General features: G+C 39.7%; 1 protein-coding gene across 1 annotated transcript in view; it reads right to left on the reverse strand.

Annotated features, from left to right (window-relative positions):
• Positions 1 to 2,917: 2,917 nt before the first annotated feature.
• Positions 2,918 to 23,898, reverse strand: part of RAB22A (RAB22A, member RAS oncogene family) — a 167,732-nt gene continuing 146,751 nt past the window's right edge. Inside the window, exon 7 of the mRNA XM_069243579.1 lies at positions 2,918 to 23,670. Coding sequence (XP_069099680.1) covers positions 23,576 to 23,670 — 95 coding nt within the window. The 3' untranslated portion in view covers positions 2,918 to 23,575. The remainder of the gene's footprint in view (positions 23,671 to 23,898) is intronic.

The raw sequence follows: 23,898 nt of genomic DNA on the forward strand, positions 1-23,898 counted from the left end.
TGGTGGTAACAGGCAATGAAAAATTTGAATGCCCCCTTTGCCATGGGAACTAACCCCAATGGTGAGAGGGACATTTGTTTTTCTTTAAAAAAAAAAAAAAAAAACACCCCAATCCAGTTTTGGGATTTTGTTTTTGAAAATTCCCCTCCCCCCCAAAAAAAAAAGAAACCCCGAGGGAGACATTTTCCTCACGTTTGTGTCAGACATTTCTGGAGAGCCACAACTTTCTAACCAAACTGAGTTCCCACATATCTACTGATAAGAAAAGTACCACAATTTTTGTGGGTGGGCCAAATGACCACAACACTAAGTCCTAAAGTGCTACACTGAGAGATAAGGAATAGGGGTATCAGCTGTATTTGGGACCATGCTGTGATGCCAACCATGCAAACCTATGAACTACAGACATTTTTGAAAACTAGACAACCAGGTAAGTCGAAGATGGTGTGCCTTGTGTAGATTCCACAAGGTTTTCTTACCCACAGTGCCCTCCAAAGTGGTTTGAAATCAACCATTTTCCTTCCATTTGTGATGAAAACTTCTGGAATCTGCCGCGATCCACAAAATTCCTACCACTCCGCATTACCTCATTTGTGCCAATAAACATGTTGCTGCACTTGTGTGGCTGGACCTAGTGCCCACTACAGGACCATATCAAACCAAGGTCAATGGGATTCCCCTGCCAGGGGATGTAGCACTTTAAGGCCTTTTGTGTTGTGGTCTCTTGGCCCACCCCCACAAGTAGGGTACTGTTCTTACTGAGAGACGTGTGGGAACTTATGATGGTAGGAAATTTCAAGCTTCCTACCGATTCCAGAACTTTCCGTCACAGAAATAAGAAATTTGTGTTTCTCTGACATTTGCAAAGGCTTCTGGGTAACATTACTAGGTGAAAGCCATGCACCCCTGGTTGTCTAGTTTTAAAAAATGTGCAATTTTGCTAGGTTTGCCTAGATGCCAACTGAGCTAGGGCTGAAAATCCACAGCCTCTCACTTTGTTAAAAAGAGTTAGTTTTGAGTGGGAAAATGCAGAGTATCCATGTTGCGTTTTGGGCAGTTTCCTGCCTCAGGCACTAGGCCTACCTGCACAAGTGAGGTACCATTTTTATTGCAAGACTTGGGTAAAATGCTTGTTAGATGCAAGTTTGTGGCTCCACGCAGATTCCAGAACTTTTCATAATAGAAATGTGAGGATTTTTTTTTTTTTTTTGTAGTCAAAGTTTGAATACAAGGGATTTTGGGTAAGGAATGCTGGTGACAGCCATGCAAGTCACCCTACTCTGGATTCCCCTAGGTGTCCATGCTTTCAAAAACATACTGGTTTGCTACGTTTCCCCAGGTGATGGCTGAGCTTGGGTCCAAAATCCACAACTATCCACATAAGCAAAAAAGGGACAGATTTCAGGGGGAAAATGTGAATCGTCCATATTTTGTTTCCGCCATGTTTCCTGACGCAAGCACTAAGCCCACCCACACCATTACAATTTTTAATCAGAAGATGTGCTTTATGGAAGAGCAGAACATGTATTACCAATTGTATTTTGCGATATTTGTGCATTCCAAATGTAAGACAGTTTATAAGAAACAAGGCATTTTGAAAAGTACCCTCTAAATCATATGCGTGTGTGGGTTCCCACAAATTCAGAGATGTACAAATAACCACTGCTCCTAAACTCCATATCTTGTGCCCATATCAGAAATACAGATATTCTTGACACCTCTTTCTTCACTGTACATATTTCACAACATGAATTGGTCTACACTCGGTAAACAATGAAAATTATTTGCACAGTGCAGCTCAGCTGTTGGCTCTGGGTATCTAGGCTTCTTGGAGAAACTACAGACCAAATAAAACGCTGCAACTAAAAAGGGCCTAACTTATGTAACAGTGTATTGCTTTTGTAAATTAACCATTGTGACAAAAGGTTACAATGAAAATGGTGTCCTAATTATGTTTTTTTCCTACTCGTTTTCAATATTTATTTCAACAGTTAATTTCTTTGGGAAAACCTTGAGAGATGTATACATATGACACCTTGCTGAATTTGGAATTTTGTGTACCTCTTAGAAATCTGTAGCTTTACTGGACCACCCACGGGTCCCACCAAAAACTGGAAGAAGAATGAGAGCACAAAAATAGGAAAAATTGACTCTGAAGATTGCCAAAACTGTGGTACAAAATTCGTTTTTTTTAATTCAGCTCTGTGTGTTCCTGAAAGCTGGGAAGATGGTAACTTAAGCACAGCCAACAATTCTTTCATGCCATTTTAGGGGGGAAATAAAGGCACTTATTCAGAGCACTTTTGTCCTCTTTCTCCCTCCCCCCCCCCCCCCCCCCCAAAAAAATCTCAAAATGTAGCTATTGTTAGCCTATTTTGTTCAGTCCCCTGAAGGGTAAAAACCGGGGTACTTTTAAAATCCCTAAGATAATGGGGAAAAGGTGCAAATGTGGTGGGGATACTTCATGTAGACAAAAAGTTATGTAGCTCTCAGTGCAAACCACACCAAACAGTCAAAAAGAGCTCAGCTCTTTTGGGCGGGGTTTGGGTGGTGGGGGGCGTGGTAAGGCGTGTTTAGGGGCAGTGCCTAGCATTTAAGTGGATAAACAGCACTAACAATTTTTTTTCATTTCTTCCGGGTGAAACCCTTTCCAATTTAAACCCCACCCCCCACAGCTTCCTAGAAGAAACTCAACTCACTTGCTGAATTCGGGTTACACTCCCTCACCTCTTTCAAAGCTCACCAGGTGTTGCTGAGTTATGGTATCCAGTGAATGAATGGCATGAAATATCTCGGATAAACAAAGGTATTCAGAGTACTACAACGTTTAGACTTTCCAGATTTATAGACTTGATCTGCGAGGACCTGCATTCAGTGCACACTCGAAACTGAGAAAAGTGGCTTTCTGTGACTCACATAGAAAACAAAATGTTTTATTTATGCAATGCTTACAATTGGCATTTTACAGTACATTAGACATTTAATGAGTTAACAAAGTATACTATACATTATAGACGGTATTTAAGATTTATAAAGCAGTTTTAAATATGCCAACCCAAATTTATTTTTGGAGGCAATATCGGTACTACACAACAATATTTAACAGAACAACAAGGAAGTATTACACATACAAATCATACATTTTGATTTAATAATGTCAGCATGTACCAAACTAAATGGACAATAAAAAGATTACACTGACTCAGGACCAGCCCAAGGTAAAGCTCGTACAAATCTGCTGTGGACACAGTCACAGAAGCTTGGCGCAGCATCAGTACAAAATTACAAATGCTAAAACCAGAATAATATTTCATGCAGTAAAGCAAGGGTGCTACAGTTTATGCATCGAAAGCCTCATCCTGTTGGCTATAAGAGTCTAAGCTATAGGTCTCGGCAACGGATGATTTGGAGACAGGCACAATCTATGTAATCCTTGCACCAAAATGTTTAACAAAGGTTGAATAACGGTTCTTGGGCTAGGCTACTGCTGTTCTTGCGGTAAGCTAGATTTGCTCGTAGGACAAGTACTCAGGCACACATGGATTCTGCAAAAAAAGTAACCAGGTCACAACATATGGTTTTAGGCTATTTACCTACTAATTACACAATGAATGAAAAGAAACTGCAAATTATAATATAACATACATTATGACTGATCTAGGTCAGAGGTAAGATGATAGGAATACCAGCGAGATGTTTTCACTTCGGGGCTAGGGAGGAATATGAATTTTGGGAGTAGGGATGAGCTTGTTCTTTCAGGTTATTCCTGATGAATGAGTGAATAGCAGCAAGCATGCATGTTTAAATGGGTTATAATGTTCACCCAGGGAGGGGACAATGAAAAGGAGATGTCAGATACTAAAGGTTGGAATCATGATTACCTCGAATGGAAATATAATCAGGGTTTCAAAATATTTAAAATTAAACATGAATGAAAAACATTTCAATATGTTGAATTTTAATGTGAATTCTTTGCATATTTTCTGAAAATTCATCAGGGTTTGGTGACGGCAACAGGTAAGTGGAAAGCAAAACGAGCCAGAATCCAAAAGCCATACTTTAAACGTACATTCAGCAAAGGCATTGTTGTGGGTCACTCTCCTGCAGCTGCACAGACTAACAAAAAAATTCAGTTCTTTGTGGTCCAGAGGGAGCGGTACGACGTTCTGGTTGAGAAACGATGTAAAAGAATTTAAAATTGCACGTTATTGTTTTTCCAAAATCCTTATTCTGGTAGATATGGGCAGCTTTTCTTTAAAGCCGGCTCTCCCGTAGTGGCCTTTAAGAGAGGGTGTGTGAGAGCAGTGTGAAGGGTGTGGGAGCTACATGTCTAAAACCAAATCAAAGATACAATCCTGTGGTACAAGAATTTGATAAAGCACAACCCCCTGGGCTAGGAAAGACAACGGAAGGATTTTTTTTTTACTTAAATCACCACATTAGCAAAAGCTAAGTCAAAATGTCCGGTTTATGAGGAAAACAAGAATGTGCTATTTTTCTATAGAGTACTAGTTTAGTTGAAAGTACAGAGAGGTAACCGTATGGAAAATTGAGACAATGCTGACAAGATTCCACTACCCACTTTCTCAAAAGAAAACTGGAAACTACTTTCTCCCTTCAAAAAGGCTTACATCATGAAGCAAAAAATCTCCTGCTACCTCCTATCAATATTTGCATTAAAATAAAGTGTTGTAAAGTTGCAAGGTAAATAAAAATAGAAAAATAAGGACTATGCAAGATAAAAAAGTAACCCGAGAGAAAAAAAAAACTGGTTGCCAGACTTCTATAGTTGAGGAAAACCCACTGATTTTCGACCAGTGTACTTCAAAGAGTTTGCCATCACCTTCATTCACGTAAATATTCTGTCGTTAGGTGGAGCATCCTAAGGTGCTTGAATATAGCTTTCCATGGGAGACACAAGCCAGTTCTGAGCAGTCTAAATGCCTTAGTATAAGCAATCTGTTCAGGACCACTCTGACATTCTGTGCACCATGACGGCCGTTTCCTCTGCTGTATCATAAAGTGCTTTTCTAAACTAGGTGTCACGATGATCAATATTACTTCTATTCATTCATTTTGCTCTGTCTTGGCATCACATTATTACTGTCTGGCCCAAGACCTGAAGACTTTTTTTTTTATTAACACAAACAGTGCAAAGAAGCTATCCCGTACTCACATAACAATACATTGTAATGCAGGTGCTGGTTAGCTACTGATGCTTACATAATTGAAAAAGAAATTACCTTACATTCTCAGCTGTATCTGTACAGACCACAAGAAGATACTCCATGACATTCTCTGAAACATTAGAAAATACATCTAAAACCCAGTGGATGCTCAAAGCACCAGACCTGGGCCAGAATCACAATCCTTCCCCCAACAGCTTCCTTCAATAGATATCTTATTACAATTATGACAGCCTTCGTAATCTTCTACGTAGAAATCTCTTTCGATAGCAAGGGCCGATTAGGAGTTACTGGAAAAAGTAATGCGATTTATCATTGTAGCAAAACCGTGGGTCTGTGAATCCACAAACATAACTACATGCACCACATCTGCTGGTTGTTGGTTAGTCAACTTAGCCATTTGCTCTGGATTCCTGCTCAAGATATTCACTTGTAAATAAGCCTGATTCAAGAAATACAAGATCCCATAAGGCAATAAGGTATTCACCCCTAAGGCATTCCAAAAAACATTATTAAACGCAAGAACAAAAAACTGTGGCCTGTACAAAGATAGCCATTTTAATTTCTCCACACCGAGTACAACATTTGAAAAAATATCCGTGAGCATCACTAATGGTAAATTTAAGGAGGATCCCAATTTGGGTCATTACCAAACTTTATCACCCACATCCACTCGCTGCTGTTCAGGATTAGCCAATTTCCCAACAAAAGCACGGAACAGCTTTGGAAACCTACTTGACTTTAGAATATACCATTCCTCAAAAATAAATAAATCCACCCCAGGCCAGTAAGGATTTCAATCTGAAGAAACACAGCACTCCCTTAAATAAATCCCCCTTCACATTTCAGACTGCAGGTTGTTTCCCAATAATTACAATTTTCAGCTACAAAATACATCCTTGGATATAAAAAGCTTTTCCAAACAAATGGAACATGCCGCCATTTTCTTTCTCCATACAAAGAAAAACAAAACATTAAAATACAAGAAAAGCATCCCCCGGTATTATAAGTGAACGGCTGGTCTGCTGCTACAACTGTGTGTTTGTTAGTTGCAAGCTTTGCTATCTAACCATGTAATTGCTCTCCTTCCCCATCACTAACCAAGATGCAGTAGTTGCACTACCAATACCTAGTTTATGGCCACTCTTAAATCTTGGTTTATGTTTTCAGCTTCCCAAAGACCACTTATGACGCAGGCACTCAAAAACCAGCAGAAACAAAAAGCATTGTTGCACCCCTTACGATATCAAGTTTTCAAACCATGTCAAAGTGCTTGCCAAAGTAATATGCAAAAGTATGAGCATGAGGGCAGTTAAAGGCAGCATACACTGACAAGCTAAACACATCCCAGTCTTTAAAAAAAACAAGATGGCTGTACTATTTATGAAGTGAGAAGAATGGATTGTCACTCACATCTTCACATATTAAAAGTGTACAACAACATAACCCTTTTGAAAACTGAACACTTAAAAGTAAATAAAATAAAAAATAAAAAAAAATTAAAGAAGAACTTGACCTATAGTAAAGATTATTTGATGCTCTTGTAAAATATTAAACTACACAGCCTACAACCAATGTTGCTTTTCAAAGGAGGAAGAAAAAAAAAAAAAAAAAAAGAGTTCAATAGACAGTCATACTAAATCCGAGGACTGACTCCTAAAATTAACTTTTTGCGCTATAACAAAGCACATCCTTTTTATTTTTGTTTAACCATCTACAAGTAGAAAAAATTAGTTGCCAGCATTTTTATTACCATATTTGTGTGGCGAATACCTCAAATCTGGTCATAGGAAACTTCAACATGAACATATCCTGGCCCAAACATAATTTATTCCACAATAGCACTGATAGGAAAAGACAAACCCAACAATCTACGTTGGAAGCAAGCCTCACGAGTCCCTTGGTAAAACAATCACAATGCAGAGCCAACATGTTTTCTTAACCATCTGGAACCTAGGACCTGATGCAGCAAAGTGTTTTACCAATTCTGTTCCTACTGGGAAATGTACAGATACATAAAGGCCATTGTTTTGTACTGACCATGGTTTGGTATACTGAGAGGTAGTAATTTCAAGCACCCGATTATAATCAGTGATATAGTCGTGGTATGAACAGATAATTTTATTTGTAATAAATATACCTTTGTAAAGCTAGTAGATTTTGCACAAATGAGTACACAATCTATTGTTTACAATAAGAAACAGACAAGAGAACCATGTGGTCCCTTTCTGGGACGCAGATAGTGGTACTGCATCCTCAAAAGGTCTGCTTGGAACCTCCATGGTTACTAACAGCATTTGTCTCCACTGCTTCACACTGCAGTGCCTCAAGACATTCTACTTCACCACTGGGGTTGGGAAAATGAGATGTGTCAGACATGCCAGCCAAAAGCACTCTATAGAAGGGATTATTTGTATCCAAACAGACATGGGATGGGAGAGTTTTTAGAATTTTGTGAGGCTGCGCTTTACAAAGCAAGTAAGCAGACAAAACAACTTAAAAAAAGAAATACCCACATCGAAGATCTAGCCTCTTTACCTTCTGTTGCCTTTCCAAGATACGTATCTTTTGGTTCACTACAAGCTTATACCATGGGGTTTGTAACTGTTCCTCTGTGCCTTACAGGCAATACCTCTTGAACTCCTATCTGGGATAAGCCTTTCAGAGACAGTTTTCTTCCTTGTGTCGATCACTTCTTACCAAAGAATAAGTGAATCAGGGGCCCTTCTTTGTAGACACTCAATCTTCTTTCTTTGCAACAAGATTGTCCTCACACTGTGTCCAAGGTTGCTTCCTAAACGTTTGATCTTGTTTCATTTTGGTCAGACTTTCTTTCAAGATCCTGGATCTCTCTGTGGAAATGGCATTACAGACTCTAGATGATCATGATGCTCTAGATATTTACTTTTAACAAAAGTAATTTTGTCCATCAATTCTACTTCTATTATGTTTAAGTGAAAGAAAAAAACACTCAATAGTCATCATGTACGTACATACAACTCACAGTAGTATTTGTACTGAGTGAACCTAGAAAAAAGGCAGTGAAGCAATTTACAGGGTCAAAGGCAAAAATAAAGTGAATGAATTGCTGGATGTGTAGCTGGTGTCTGAGGGCAAAAGTAAATTGTTACTGTGTACACACCCTCAAAGATGCATCCATTCTACTATTTCACTTGCCTACCAGGTAAATTGGGTCTCTGCACATAGACTCCTCCGGAAAGATCCACCTGAGGCATGTCAGCTTGTGTAAAGTTTCTAGCAACATCCTTCTATGATGCTGACAATGTCATTACCAGGGCTTCTACCCACATATTAACCCAACATTACTGGATGGTGGATCTTCCTTAGCAATTTTGGAGTCTAAATTTCATTAAGTTGTATCTTAAAAGAATGAATGGAGCACATCTGCTGCAGTATTTTAGATGCAGGTATGTGTGGGACTATTAACATTTAGTTTTAATTATTTTCTGCTCTGTAAATTCTATGACTGACAGAAATATGATAATGAAGACTAAGAATGGCAAGGATACCTACCAATAATCTTCAATGTTACAGTTAAGGTCTTCATTGTCATAGTAGTGGCTTTCTCTCTCAACCACATAAACGTCTCAGCAACAAGTGGGCCTTTGTATGCTTCAGGGTATGGGAAGGTGACAGGCATCTTTTACAGTGGGATCACGGTGACCACCCATAGCACTTGCAAGAGAGTAAAATAACATTTAAACAGTCATGAATTAGGCTAGGAAAGTCTATCTCTTGGATGAGATTGCAAGTTAATCTGCAGACTGAGAAGAGGAAGACGAGGGCAGGGAGCAATGAGGATTATATATGAGTAATCTGAGCATAAATCTCTATGAAACCATAATTATGGTCAATCACTTAGATCAATGAAACAGAGCCTTAATTTAAAGTTGGAATGGAATTATATCTCCATAATTTAATTAAAAAAATCTATGATTCAATATGCTTTCAAGCTTTAATATCAAAAGATTTTAGAGCTGCAATAGGCCAATTCACGTGCAACAATAAAGAATCAGATCACATTCACACAACTACTTTGATTCTGCAAACACAGGGATGGTATACTCTGACATTATAAACACTTCCAGAAAATAGTTACAAAAAAATGAAAGCGTACCATCCTGACTAAAAAGCAACTGCTGTAAACAGCTTGGGTTAGTACAAGTCTTCAAGCAAAGTTAAAATGTCTCTAAATCGGTTTGTCCATTATAATTTGACATTTCTAGTTCAATAAGTAATACATGAGGCATATCTGTTTTCAGTGTAACATACAAGGTACAACTGATAGCAACCTAGATAAAGTTAATAATAATAATATCCAGATTCTCACATTTAAACTATGTTTCTATCCAGGAAAGATGAATTTAACCAAGACATTTATTGTGCAGAAGCATTTGGAGGTTTACATACAGTAACCACTAAATGTGGGAGCACAGATGTTTGTTAAATAAAATGAGCAACACTAGCTCACTAATGCAAAGTACACAATAATAATTATACTAAACTGAAGTCCTATTTGATGCTTTAACATTATTTGCTTTTTTAAATGCCACAACATGTATACTCTAAGAAATGTTGCAAAGCGGATATCCAATCATCTGTCCTACAGAGTACATTTGACTACTACCAGTGACTACTTTGTATACTTGAAAACTCAAATGGGAGCTGAAAAAAATGCAACCGTAATATTAAAGGCACTTTTACCACTTGTATCATTTCTTATATATTATGATAGACACAACATATGTGAGACCTGAATCTGAGGTTGATAAACCACTGTCAAACTATAAATGTTATTATCTTAATAATCTTTTCTTCATGGCAGTGCACAGGTCTACTTTCAAATGATGCAGAAACGTATTTTCTCCATGGGTCAATGGTTGCAGTGAGGGCAAGTGTTGTCCAGCTGTGTCCATTAGAAGACAGGAGGAAAGGAGGAATGAGGGGAAAAAGGTGTGTTTTCACCCCTTTATAATCTGCAAACTCAAAAATGGAGGTCGGACCATCAGTTTTTTCTTGGCAGAAAGGAGCATCCAAATCTGCACGGAGGGAAGGGTGGCTGGGGTTTCACCTGAGGTGTTCTTGGTGGAATCCCTCTTTCAAGACCTTCCATTAAAGCTTTAACGGATAGAATCTTGAAATGGGGAGAAAGCCGTCTTTTCTGAAGGGAAGCAGCTGTAAGTGCCAGATGTAGTCTTATGAAAGTGTACGCTAAGTTTGCTTTTTGCAAATGAAGAAGGAAGGAAAGAATACCCTGCACCGAGACCTTGAAGTGTTCCCATTGTATGGATTGAAATAACAGACAATATTTCTGTTTTGCTGAATAACATGGTCCAGTAGAGGATCCACACAACTCCTTAAGAATATCCACACATTCAAGGCAGATTAAGTTATTCAAACTGAGCGATATGGCAAGTTTTAAATCCTTGGTTTTTGGGTGCCTGATTTGACCTTGGTTCTGAGGAAGCTTCTTGTGAGGAAATAACAGTCTTAGAAGGGTGGTGAACCATGGTTGCGGGGCCCATGTGGGGGCCACCAGGATCAACGTGAGGGCAGTTTGCCTGAGTTTCCAACCCAGAAACGAAAGGAGAGGGAGAAGTGGAAAAGCACAGGCAAATATTACTGACCAGTTCATCCATAGAGCATTGCCTTGGACTGAGGTTATGGGAACCTGGAGGCCAAGTTTGGACATTTTGCATTTTCTTTGGTTGCAGATAGGTCTATGCCTGGAAACCCCTTACTTTTCAAAGTAGGGAAACAGGACTTCTGGGTGGAGTTCCCACTCGTGGACTTGTTGCCACATCCTGCAGAGAAGGTCAGCAAAGTTGTTGTATGTCCCAGGGAGATGTTCTGCTAGTAGATGGATGTTGTGACAAACGGCCCAACACCAGATTGTTTGCGATAGGCAAGGCAAACAGTAGAGAATGCCCTCCTTCCTCCCGTTTCTGCACATAATACATGGTTGTCCTATTGTCTGTGCAGATGAGAACAATGTTGTTGATCAGGTGAGGTGTGAACACTTTTCACTAATTAAACAGTTGAACAGTAAGAAGTTCTAGGTAACTAATGTGCATACTGTGTTGTTTGGGATTCCAGAAACCTTGGACTGTGAGATCCTGAAGTTGAGCACCCAAGCCTGTCTGTGAAGACCCTGTTGTCAGAATGATCTAAGGAACAGGATTGTAGGAAAGGCCGACCCTTTTTTTTTTTGTTCCACTACCGCAGAGAACAATTAGTGTGATTGTCTTCCAACACTAGATCCTCTGAACGACTCCATGGCTGAGACCACGGATGCGCTAGGTATTCCTGCAATGGACACACATGCATGCAGGAATTTGGCACAATAGCAATGCAAGAGGCCATCGGGCCTTTGACTGGATGATTGGAGCGAAACACGAAAGTTGTGTTTGAAAGTTTTGGGTGAAGCCTAGTTTATGAAACAAGTCTATGGTGACTTGGATGTGATGTAGTAAGTTTGAGAGTGCTGCCTTTGATAAGCCAGTCAACTAAATATGTGAAAATGTGAATATTTTGTCTGCAAAAGTGAGATGCTACCACTGCATGACATTTTGTTAACACCTGTGGTGCAGCAGTTACCCCGAACTGGAGTACTGTAAACTGGTAGTGGTTGCCTGTCAGAAATATGAGGTATTTGCGATTTGCTGGGTGTATAGGGATGTGAAAGTAGGCGTCCTTCAAGTCTAGTGCTGAGAGGAAATTGCCTTGTTGAAGGAGTGGAATCATGCCCTGAAGTGCTACCATGTGAAAATGCTCTGACAGGATGTAATAATTTAAGTGCCTCAGATGTAGAATAAGCCTTACCGACCTGTCCATTTTGGAAAGGAAGTACAGGAAATATAGTCCTGTCCCTTGGTGTGCAGGAACAGGTTCTATGGCTCCTTTGTTTAGGACTGCCTGAACTTCCTGTTTGAGCACAGTGATAAGTTCTGGAGAATGTTTGTGAGTATGTGGGGGTCTGTTTGAAGGTGTGGAAATGAGCACCTGACAGTAACCATGCTGGATATTATCCAACACCAATTGATCTCTTGTTATATTTTGCCAGGCAGGGAGGAGTTGTTGTAGATGTCCCCTGACATGTGATGAATAATCGTGGCAAAGGGAGTCACTGCTTTGTGGTAGTTGAGGAGCCATGTGGGGAGGAAGCTTTGCCTCTTCCTTTATTATTTCCCCTGTACGAACCCGTATAAAAGCCTCTATGCAAGGATGTTTGCCCTTGGCCTTTGTGTTTGAAAGACAAGGTAGCTGTAGTTTTGGAGGCCGCTCTGAGTGACGGGCAGCAAAAGGACCCACATGCAGCAGGGGTTTGCAGGGTACTCATTGATTTAGCCATCTCAGTGTCGTTTTTGTTGAGTTCCTGGTTGACCTGTGGGCCAAAGAGCTGCTCCTTATCAAATGGTATGTTTTGTTGTACCTCAGGATTAAAGCCAGATATTCATAGCCATGCATGTCGGCGCATCAGGATGCTTGTGATTATTCCTCGGGTAGCTGCCTCAGTGGCATTTCGACATAGTGCATTGAATTATTAGATATAAGCAGTCCTTCACTAACAATCTCTTGGCCCATCTTCCTGTACTCCACTGGGAGGTATTGGAGGAGTCCCTCCATCTCGTCCCAGTTGGCATAGTCGTATCCGACTAACAGTACTTGTGTGTTTGCTATACGCAAATAGTTGGTGGCTTGGGCTGCAACCCGCTTGCTGGAAGCATTGATAAGTGTGCTGTCCTTATCAGGAGGTGAAGCATCACTAATGGCCTGAGAACTTGCTCACTTTCTAACATTGGAAACCAACAACAAATCAGGGGGAATCTGACCTCTGATAAAAATGGGGTCTGAGGGCCTTATATTTTTTTTCTAATCACGGTGTAATAATGCATGCCCTAGAAGGATCTTTAAAGATATCCTCTGAGTGCTTCATCATCCCCTTGAGCATTGGGAGGTACTGTGTTGTCCAGTGAGATGTGGTGAGGGTATCAAAATGGAAATTATCCTAAATGGGCTTCTTATCTAAGGGCACCTGGTGGCAAGAGGCCGCCCTACCGATAAGCTCCTGAAAGGAGATGGTACCTTTTGGGTGAGATGGTCTGGCAGGGTAGACATCTGGGTTGGTGTCAGTGCGGAGGATCCACATTGTAAGTTGGCCAAGGGTCTGTGCAATGTGAGAAAGGGAGGGTTCGTTCCCTGCTCCCTGATCACCTTTTAAAGACTGGGGGAAACCGTGTCAAGAGGGTCAACCTGTGAAAGAGAGGTGAGGGCAAGGGTGGCTGGAGGTGATGTAGAAAGGTATGTAGAGGAGGGTGTTTAGCAGCAGTCTCTTTATCTAGCCTGGTATGCTTGGCAGGCGGCATAAGCAAATCAATAGCATCTCCAAACAAGAGTTGTCTCTTTGAGAAGGTGGTACCAACAACTTTGAGTAGGACTCGGCCAGTCTGTGGCTGTAAATAAAGCTGTTTCTGCTTGGTGTTGAAATGCTGCTTCATCTTATGGAGGATTTGCTCGATAGAGGTTTTTGGCTCTGAAGATCGTGAAATCTTCAATTTGTTTTCAGTGCCAAAGCACCCCTAGGTTTTGAAACTTAAACGGTCGATGTTGAGGAATGTTGTGCTGGTCTTTTTGGCACCCGGGTGGTCAGTACCGACAGGGAGGCAGAAGCTGACGGTGCTGCAGCTAGAGTTGGTCGACTTGGCACCAAGTTGGTATATTTAGGTTTTGATTTCGGTGCTGACCATGGCCTGATGACAGTGGTGGCCCAGTACCTTAACTTTGGCAGAAGGTGCTGGTTTTTTGGCCAGGAGACGGGAGTCAATACTCACTGTACGCTGCACTGGGGGGAGATCTTGCATCTCAATGACTGTGTCCACGTCGGAGTCCTCCTGAGCTAACTAACTAGCTAACTGCCTCTTGTAGTTCTTGTTCCGGCTCGGACTCAACATCCTGTTATCCAATGATGTCCGGCGTCTCTTAGATCTCCTGTCGCTGCATCTCACAGCAGTGGGCCCTTAGATTCCCTAATGATTTTTGGGTCAAAAAGACTGCTGAGCCTCGCAGTCCTCTTCTTTATAGTCCAGGGAGACAGAGGTCAAAGACCTGGTGCTGGCCACTCTGCAGGAACATTGTATAGCACTTAGTACACGAACAGAAAGTAGCCTGTCCATCAGGAGTTCATTCTCAAGTTGACTGAATCAAGAAAATGGTGGCCCACGGGGGCACTGTCTAAGATCGCCGATATAATAGATGATTTCTTTCTGACCCCTGAAACGCAAGGAATGGAATATGCGCACTTGAAAAGAACACCGATGGTGGGGGATGTATCCTGAACAGAAAGACTACGAGAAGAATGTCTCGACCCAGAGCTCAGTGAAACACGACCAAACCAGAGGGGAGAAGAAAACAAATCGAACAACGAAGTCCATGCCCATGTGCATTACCAGCAAAAGGAGGAGTCACTACATCGCATGACTCAAAAGACTTGTCCAAGAAAATGAACTTGCAACCTTCCAGACCCAACACTAAATGGCAGAAGTATGTAGAGCACAAGTATCTACAGCCGCACATGCCATTAAGCATACATATCCCCTTACTCATGCAGTCTTGCAAGATTAGGGAACTCATGCAGTGTTCCTGTTGGTCCTGCACTAGCCATTTCATTTTTATATGCATATAGACGAACGGAAATGTATTACCCAAAATGGACTAGGGCTTATGAGATGAAATTAACATGGGGGGTGGGGCCCCACCCCTGCTAGAGGTAGATGGAGCTCTACATGCTGAATATAATCACGACCCAATGTATTCAATAGGAGAGATATTGATTAAGGTAGGGATCCACATATATTAAAACGATTATAAAAGGATACATGAGGAATAATTGTTAATGTTCACAAAAGAAAGAAATATATTTTTTCTAATATAGTTTATAAAACATGAGCGTTTCCGGTGAGAAATGGGAATGCAATAGTGAGATGGACTGTCTTGATATGAAATACAAGTCTCCATAGGTTATTATCGTGTTAAGGATAATTGAAAGCAAAACAGGAACAGTCCCAACAGTACGAACATTGTGGCGGACCAAGATAGCACTAAGAAAAACAGAGTTCAACTATGGGATCGAAAGAAAAGGACGTCGGACCTCTTTCTATGATGATGCGAGAAGATGTACTTAGGGACGACTCAAATATGGGGGAAGCAAAGATCAGAAGGACGCGTACTCGCGACATAGAAGACTAAATACTAGGATTATACTGGTGAGTGACGGGACCGGTTTTAAAATAACCTTCTGTGCCTAGCTAACAATGCGATTTCTATAAGGCAAAAGAGGGAATGGCTGGACTAGTCAGTAAAACTCAGCAACCTTACGCTGCATTCTCTAGCTATACAGCGATACAGACAGGATAGCTTACAGTAAATCAGGTGAAACCTCAGCCGGTGAACTAGCATACTCATGCCACGTTCCAAAGGTTATATAGGGATACAAACGATGGAGTAAAGTTCCCGATTGAACAATGGGGAACTTTGCAAATAGCAAAGTACAAGGATTAATGGGGGAATTAGGGTCCAGGTTATTGTTATTGGAATAGTTTGACAAACAAGGGAGTGCCCATAAGTTAGACAACTGAAAGGGTGGGGGTGGTTATTTAAGATTAAGAACACAATCTAATGAGGGGAGAAGAATTGGTAGACCATTGTGACTGGCAAAAATGTATTTTACAGGACAAGATAAAAACAAATAGGAAATACAAGGAACATGAGCAAGGTATATAGGCAAGTCTGAGCGCCACTAGGTAAGCATCAATTTCAGCAACACCTAATAAGGATATTGTATGTTAACAGATTGGTTAAGATTACTCACATAATCACTATTCTCTACCGCTGCGGATCTCAGCATGGTGGATATTGCTAGACAGGAATGCACTTGAGAGTTCGACAGAAGGATATGAATAGAAATCCAGGAAACACAACAAGAAACCTTTTAAGTGGACTATAGATGAGGTTCTAATAGATTTAGAGTGCCAGTTGGGATATAAGAATATATACGCAAAGTGTTTGAACCAGGATCGGTTCCACATGTGTGTGCATGTCTTTTGGACACAATTCACAAATGAAATAACTGATAAAGATGTGGTTAATCTTCACGCAATGATGAAAGTATTTGTACGAATAGGACTTACTAACACAATGGTGATATATGGTATTGTATAATGTGCTTACACAGATATGTAATTTTTGGAGAGTTTCTTATACACTAATTTGGTTCCCACTTAAAGCATGAAAGGGAGACGGTGTAGATAAGGAAATGGGGATGGGAACACAATTTGAAATGACACTACAGTATCGTATGTGTATGCGATTCACAGCCCTGATGAAGTCATTGGGTAACATCCCTGACAAAACACGTGTTGGCTGGGCTGGAGTTGGAGCAGAAGAAATGGATAAAGAAGACTGCATCATGAACATAAAATAATGGAAGACGTGTGCCTTATATTTCATGGTATTGTTGTTAATCTTTGATTGTTGATGTGCAGGGTCTAGGGTGTGTTCCCTGAGAGAGCACCGTCTTACAAGTGAATCACAATTGGATATAACATTAAAGTAGTTCCATTTGGTTGTGAGCGTCATCTGTGCCCATTAAACCACCTACCATAATAAAAATACATTTTATTTTTAAAACCTACTTAACATATCCATGATCTAGGAGGCCTAATAAAAGCACAAGCACAATACAGCAGACAGTCACAGATCATATTATAGACTGCGTACCTCCAACGCTCCCTGTAATGGACAGAGTTTAGAATGTAATTACTTATAAAATGGAAGTTATTTATCACCACGCTGACAGACTTTTCATTTGATCAAACACTAGCAGTAGCAAGTTGTCTTGGGCAAAGGCTTCTGTGGTACCTAACCTGCAGTCAATGCAGTGTAGCACGACTACAACTTATCAGTTGTGGGGGATGGATAACAAGCTCTGAGGCACCATTTACTTGACAGAAGAAAAAGTAGTATTCAAGGTTAATGTGTTCCAAATCCACTTTACTGAAACAATAAATCACTTAGGTATGAAACTCTTCTACAGAATACAAGGTTTTAAGTATTTAAAAAAAAAAAATCAAGGCTGCAAGCATAGATCCCCGCAGTACCCTCAACAGATAAATGCTTTGGCCGATAAACACTTCAACGCCAACCTGGGACTTTTAGCAGTAGAAAACTGAACAACTTGTTCAATTTATTGAAGGCTTCACCTACACCCTGGAGACACTAGATCAAGATTCCACTGCCCACAAAATGAAATGTAACCAACATTCCATTCACAGCTGCTTTTCTTGTTTGAATATTGTGATGATCTCTAGAGCCGCACCAGACACAACTCTAACAGGCTTAATACATCACAGGACTATAACTGATTGGTTAATTGCAGAGTTATAATTTTTCTAGGAATTAGCCAAACAAGGAATTACTCGTAATGCACTCTGCCAATCTTAAGAATTTATGTAATACTGTAGGGCAGGAAGGAAATACAATTTTGTTACAAGTGTTTCACATGTCATTTTTAAAAAAACACAATGGTAAGAATTTGTGGGAGCCCAAAAATCTTGTTGGGTGGTGTGTAGGCCAGTCTGGTCCATCTTTGTTAGCAGATCATTTTTGCATCTAAGGTGTGACAGAACCACTAATGTTGCAAGTATCCTGTGCTGATGTGACAGTGTGACCAACTGCCCCCCCCCCCTTTTTTTTTAAATTTTTTTATTTGACAACATGCAGGGGCTGTTCCAAAATTTACTTCCTTGGCTTTTTCACATTTACCATGTTCTAAACAAAATACAAAGGAACAGTGGCACAACATTACACCTTGTCTTGTATTAGTGCTAAAATCAGGAGTGGTATTTGTTCCATTCAAATGTTTATATCTGTGTCATGGGCAAACAACCTCAGTGAAGTTAAAATATTTGTTGATGGGACCAACATAAAACTGGTACATGTAAATTTCTGAGACATGCTCTGCCCATGGGGACCCTTGACCTTTTATGACAGACACTGGCTGGCAAAGACAAACATAAGTAGATGTAGGGCATTCAACTTTTAAGACAGGACTCATTTTTAATTTACCTTTCTAAGATGGTAAATGCACTTCTTGAAGCAGTAAAGTAAAAAAAAAAAAAAAAAAAAAAAATGGGAATAAGAAAATAAAAGCAAGAAAAAGTGTGCTACAGCACTTAACAGAATAAGTATGCCCAAAAGACTAAACTTCTTGCATATTATGTTCACATGAAAGGCGGATCCAATAACTTTGTTTTCTCTCACTGACTTACCAAGATTTCACTTGAAAACATGGACATATGCAGGTAGAAAAAAAATCCTGTATAGCAAAATATTTTGAGACAGTAGTTTGTTTCACAAAACAATTAATCAACGTTAGTTTTACATAAAGAAACGTAATTAGAGCTCTCATAAACAGTTACCAAGTTAAATGCACTTAAACATAATAATGAACTGCACTTCCTTGATGTGCGCATGCACCAAATCCTCAGCCTTTCGAACTGAAAAAGGGACTTTTTTTTATTAGGAACTTACTTAGGTTAACTAACTAAGCAGGTATAATGTTTTACATCCATTTTGTTGAAATAAAAGCATTTCACTCTATTACTTAAAAATGTTTCTTTGCTTTAACAAGGGCAATCGTGCAAGGCATTCGTAAAGCTAAACTAGATGATATGGAGGTCTATTATGTGTATTAATGATGCACATACAAACAAAGTAGAATTTCAAGTGGTGGTGTGCGATCCCAAGCTTGCAGTGTTGTGTCCCAACCACAAAATGTCCAGGGCTCAATTCCATATATTTTGTTCAATATTTTGTTTTAGTACTTCGAGAAATAGCCCCTAGCAGAAGCACTCTTGTAATTATTATTATATATGCTTATCTGAAATTACCATGCAAATGTTTGCTTAGAAATTCTAACTGTTTCATTTTGGTTTTTGCTTTCATATGAATCCCCAGAGCATTCAGTCTGAAAAGAGACAAAATTACAGGGGCGTTGGGAGGTATTTTCTTGAGGGTAATTCTGTACAGGTAAAGATACAACTGTTCCAACGCACCACTTCTGCAGTATTCAGTGATAATGTTTGCTTTTTTTTTTTACTGTGTGCACTGCAAACTGAGTATGTTTGCAGTACTTAGGAAAATGAAGTCTTTGTTAACAATAGGTGCCAAACTGAAGATAACGAAGAGCACAGCTTAGACAGAAGTATGTGAACCTACATGTAGTCAGCGTGCCTAAATTATGACGAAGATCATGGGGTTACAATAAGGCTTTGTCAATGAGGGAGGGCAAGAGGTTAATCACACATCTGCGCTAGAATGACTAAGTGTATTCTTTAGGGACCTTTAAAGGGACTCAAAAGTCACACACTGCAGTCATACAAACATAAAAAGCCAGATAAGGATAAGAGTCTCAAACTAGCAACTCACAAATCCAGGTCAGTCACCTGTACTACCGGATATAAAAAAAATTGCGTCCCTCTAAAAATTTAAAATGCTTTTCTATAGCAAACATACCACTTAATGTTTGCTAAACTTAGGTCACAGTTTGAGATATAAAAAGTAATTGCTTTAAGACAATGTTTTAGGTGAACAAAATATCCTGTACAAGACTTATGAGATAGAATTCTTTTTTTTGCAAGCATACTATAAAGGAACAAACTGTCTTAAGTTACAGCTAGATGGGATCAAGTTCAAACCCCTTTTGCTTAGTGTCCAGGCAGCACCACATTGCAGTGGGTTTAATGGTTTCTGTTTTTTCCCTCAATGCAAGATATTCTTTCTGTACCAATGCGGGTAGCGCATAATTGAATCCCGAACATTCCTTCAAAATTATCAAAATCATCATACACTTTAACTTACATTCTGCATTCCTCCTTTATAAATGCAGAACCTACTACATTTACAACACAATCCTTCAACTAACTGAATTTGCAAAGTTGAGCTGTAGAGAAAGTCCATGTTATATCACAGAAACTACCAGAAATGCATCAACTCGTGTATTTATGTTATCTTCCGTTACAGAATGCTTACAGCTTGAACACTACAACTAGCGCTAATTTGATCACAATTTAATCACCATATTAATTATGAAATGGTTCAGTGCTGAGAGCGTGGTTTGATGACATTGCTTGAGTGAGGGGCAGGATCAACCAAATCTAACTAACTAATAAAGGCATTGGTAAAGTCCTTAAGTCTTGCCTTTGAATTACGTTAGCTTCCCATTTGGCTGTGCCAGTATTTACTGCAGAATGTATAACAGCAACCGCAGCATGATGACCTAGACGTGTGCCTGCACAAGTATGCACTGCCTATTTTTTGTTCCTTACAGTTTTAAGATGGCAGACACTAACTCTGGTGCAGTAGATGTTAAACAAGTACACAAAAGCAAATAAACAGATTTGGGGGAGCGGGGGACTAGTGACCAACCAGCAAGGAAAGATGGAGAAGGAAACAAGTCATAGTAAGAAGCTATAGTTGGCGCTACAGCACTAGGGATAGGGGATTTTGAAGGAAATACAATGAGAGAAAGCCAACACCACTGAATGACGAAAAACAACAGAAATGGTAGAGAGAAAAAAGTGAGCGAGGTGAGGAAGGAAAGGATGAGCTGTGGGAGAAAAAAGGAGTCTACATGTGAGAAAAAGCAGCAAACAGGAGAGCTAGCAACAGAAGAAAAACATGCAAAGCCTGTATGCTTTCTCAATTGTTTTTAAAGACTGAAGCAAAAATTATTAGAGTAGGTCGCCTCATTCATAAAGCTGCGAGCCAGTGATCTCTCCTGGATGGATCAAAGTAGGGCCTAAACTGCCATGCATCTTAGCTTAAAGCAAGTCAAACGAGCACCTATATTATAAAAGTAGCCAAAAGTGCAGAGTGTTAAGTGCTGTTAAGACTTGGAATTTTAAAAGAAATAATAAAATACAGAAAAAAAGCCTATCCATATATGTATGGCTGGGCTTTGCTTGCAGAAAAAAGCCCCGTCTATGATTTTAGGACTTCACAATATTTCACTAAACGCAGTTAAGTAAAAAGCCATTTAACTGGGGCAAAGGACTTTTTTCTTTCTATATTTAACAGTACGCTCCAAAAATGGGTGTTAAGAGCCAACACAGTGACAAAGGTAAAATTCACCTATTAAATACATCTTGTCAATTGCAATTTACAAATAAGGACTTCAAGTTTTAAAAGCTTTTATGATACCTCTGCAATCCCCACAGACTGATTACATAGATTCAATCATTTCACAAGGGAGTAACTGTGCTACCCTAAATTAGAGGATATATCCACATGAGAACGCTTCTCGAAATAGATTCTCACTACCGAAACACAGAAGGAAAAAAAAAAAAAAAAAAAAATTCTGGCAATCTATTTATAAAATGTTACACTAAAGAAAAGAAAATGGGGTTTGGCACTAACAAAAATAGCCTAAACTTAGACCAAGAAAGGGACAGGTTGGGAGAAACAATGTTTCTGAGGGGAGAGCGGATTTTAACTTCTGTTATATGTACCTGTAAATCGCAGTATCACTCGCAAGGGTATCCTGGTGCTGAGAAGGTGTGTGTGCCTACTCTATGGTAAGTTGGCTAACTGGAAAGCCAGGCTTTCAGCCTCTTGTGAACTTCAAGAAAATGATGCAGGTCTGATGCGGAGTGGGAGGTAACTCCAACCTTTGGGAGTGATGATCATCCTCCTGATCTGGTTCTATGTATGCATGAGCTGTGTATGAGTAGGACTCCAGCAGAGGTGTGCGGATGGTTGGTGAAAGGGGATGAAACTGTTTAGGCAGGTGGGCCCACAGTGTGAAGAGTTTAATCGAGTATGTCTACCAGGAGGCAGTGTAGCTCCCAGAGGTGTAATGTGAACTCTTGGTTGGAGGTTGAGCATGAGTCTGGCAGAACATTTAATACTTTGCTGATCACCATTCACTATACAAGTGCAATATGACTTCCATCTGATTAGTTAAAACAGAACACATCACAGGAGGAAGGACCATCTGCTGACTCACTTTGCTTTGTACACTGTATCACCTTATGACAACTATTACCAATGTCTTAATCATGCATGTGCCGCAAACAAAACAATTGGGTGCAGAGTCTCATCATGCATCCTAGTTCTAGGTGAGTGTTGAGAAAATCAAAAATAGCTTGGTGAATAATTTACTCAGCAAAGTGGATGTTTGTACACAGTAAGAAGGAAACAAGTACTGAAGTTTAAATATGCCGGCAAAAGTGTAATCTCTAATACTTATGCTTCAGTATTCCTCTGCTGTCATTGTGACAGACAGTTGCTTCTAATGTTAGGAGCAAGATACCTAGTTTTATGCTTCGCTGCTCTCAAAGGAAGATTTCATAATTCTACTTATCCAGTAAAGTAATGTTTACTGACACTTCCAACATCTGAGACTTTTCCAATAACCATGGCGTTAAAATGAGTTTGCTCTTAAAAATCTATAGAATATAAGCACTGAAGTCTACTAGGCCCTTTAGTGAAACACTCCATAGAAGAAATGAGAGCAATCAGACTCTTTAAATAAAGCTAATTTCATGTGGCTTTGACTAACCATGCTAGGTGTAAACAATTTTTCTGTGGATAGATTCGCTTGCAGAAGAGAAAGTTTGTCGAGCAATAAGGAGAAAAAAGATCAATGACCTACAGCTGAATACATAATTTAGCCAAGATACTTTTTGGGAGGGATAAACATTAGCACAGCTTCACGTTTGTGCCCCCCTTCCTTGTGACCCAACAAATAAAGGAGTTTAAGGCATTCTCATATTTCATATATCACCACCAAATCCAACTTGAAGGCAAAAGCTGACGCTGAGTATATGTCAACATCACACCATTTTAAAACATTTGTTACAAATATAAGGCTCATAACATTAAAATGTACCCCACATAATCCTAATGTCTAAGCTACGTCAGTCGCCAAATATCTTCAAAGTGCTTGATTTCCCTTTTGCCGCTATATAAAACATTTATCTTTATTATAAAAACTAGATAACATATTTTCTAAAATTGTCTGAAGGATTATAGAAGATCAATTGGCATCTCCCTGCAAAGTGAATCACCAAAAATTGCTTCCCTTTAAAGGCGAATGTCTCGATTTGTGAAGTCAAAAATATCTGAACCCTGGCAAAAGCGTAGGTAGAAGACGGATCTGGAAACCGAACAATCCGTTTCCTTTTAGTAGGCTCGTAGTTATTTGCTTCATGGTCATTCAGTAAGAAGCAAGGACGGACTGGGTGTCGTAATCCGAACATGAAACTTCCAAACCACCTACTTATCAAAAAGTCTCAATGTTTCAGTATTGGTCAACAGCAGCCACGTCTGGTTTCAGATGTCTGCCTTCTAAGTTTAAAGCCTTTGCCAGCAGCGACGTTGGCATCAGTTGATGGAAGTCTTCGACCTGTGAAAGAAAAACAAAAAACAAAAGAAAGAGGAACAATCAACAGGAAAAAAAAGCATAAATAAATGGTTTCACACAAAATATTAGTTTGATACTGGTCATGCCAAAAATTGACTCAATATAAAATGTTAGAATATGCGCTCAGAGAGAAAGCATGATGAGCTACTACTGTACACAAAGAATCTCATTACTAGTTTGAATTGCAACAAAGCCAAAAGGCTAAAAGGA

Source organism: Pleurodeles waltl, chromosome 7 (assembly GCF_031143425.1).
Source record: "Pleurodeles waltl isolate 20211129_DDA chromosome 7, aPleWal1.hap1.20221129, whole genome shotgun sequence".
Classification (NCBI taxonomy): domain Eukaryota; kingdom Metazoa; phylum Chordata; class Amphibia; order Caudata; family Salamandridae; genus Pleurodeles; species Pleurodeles waltl.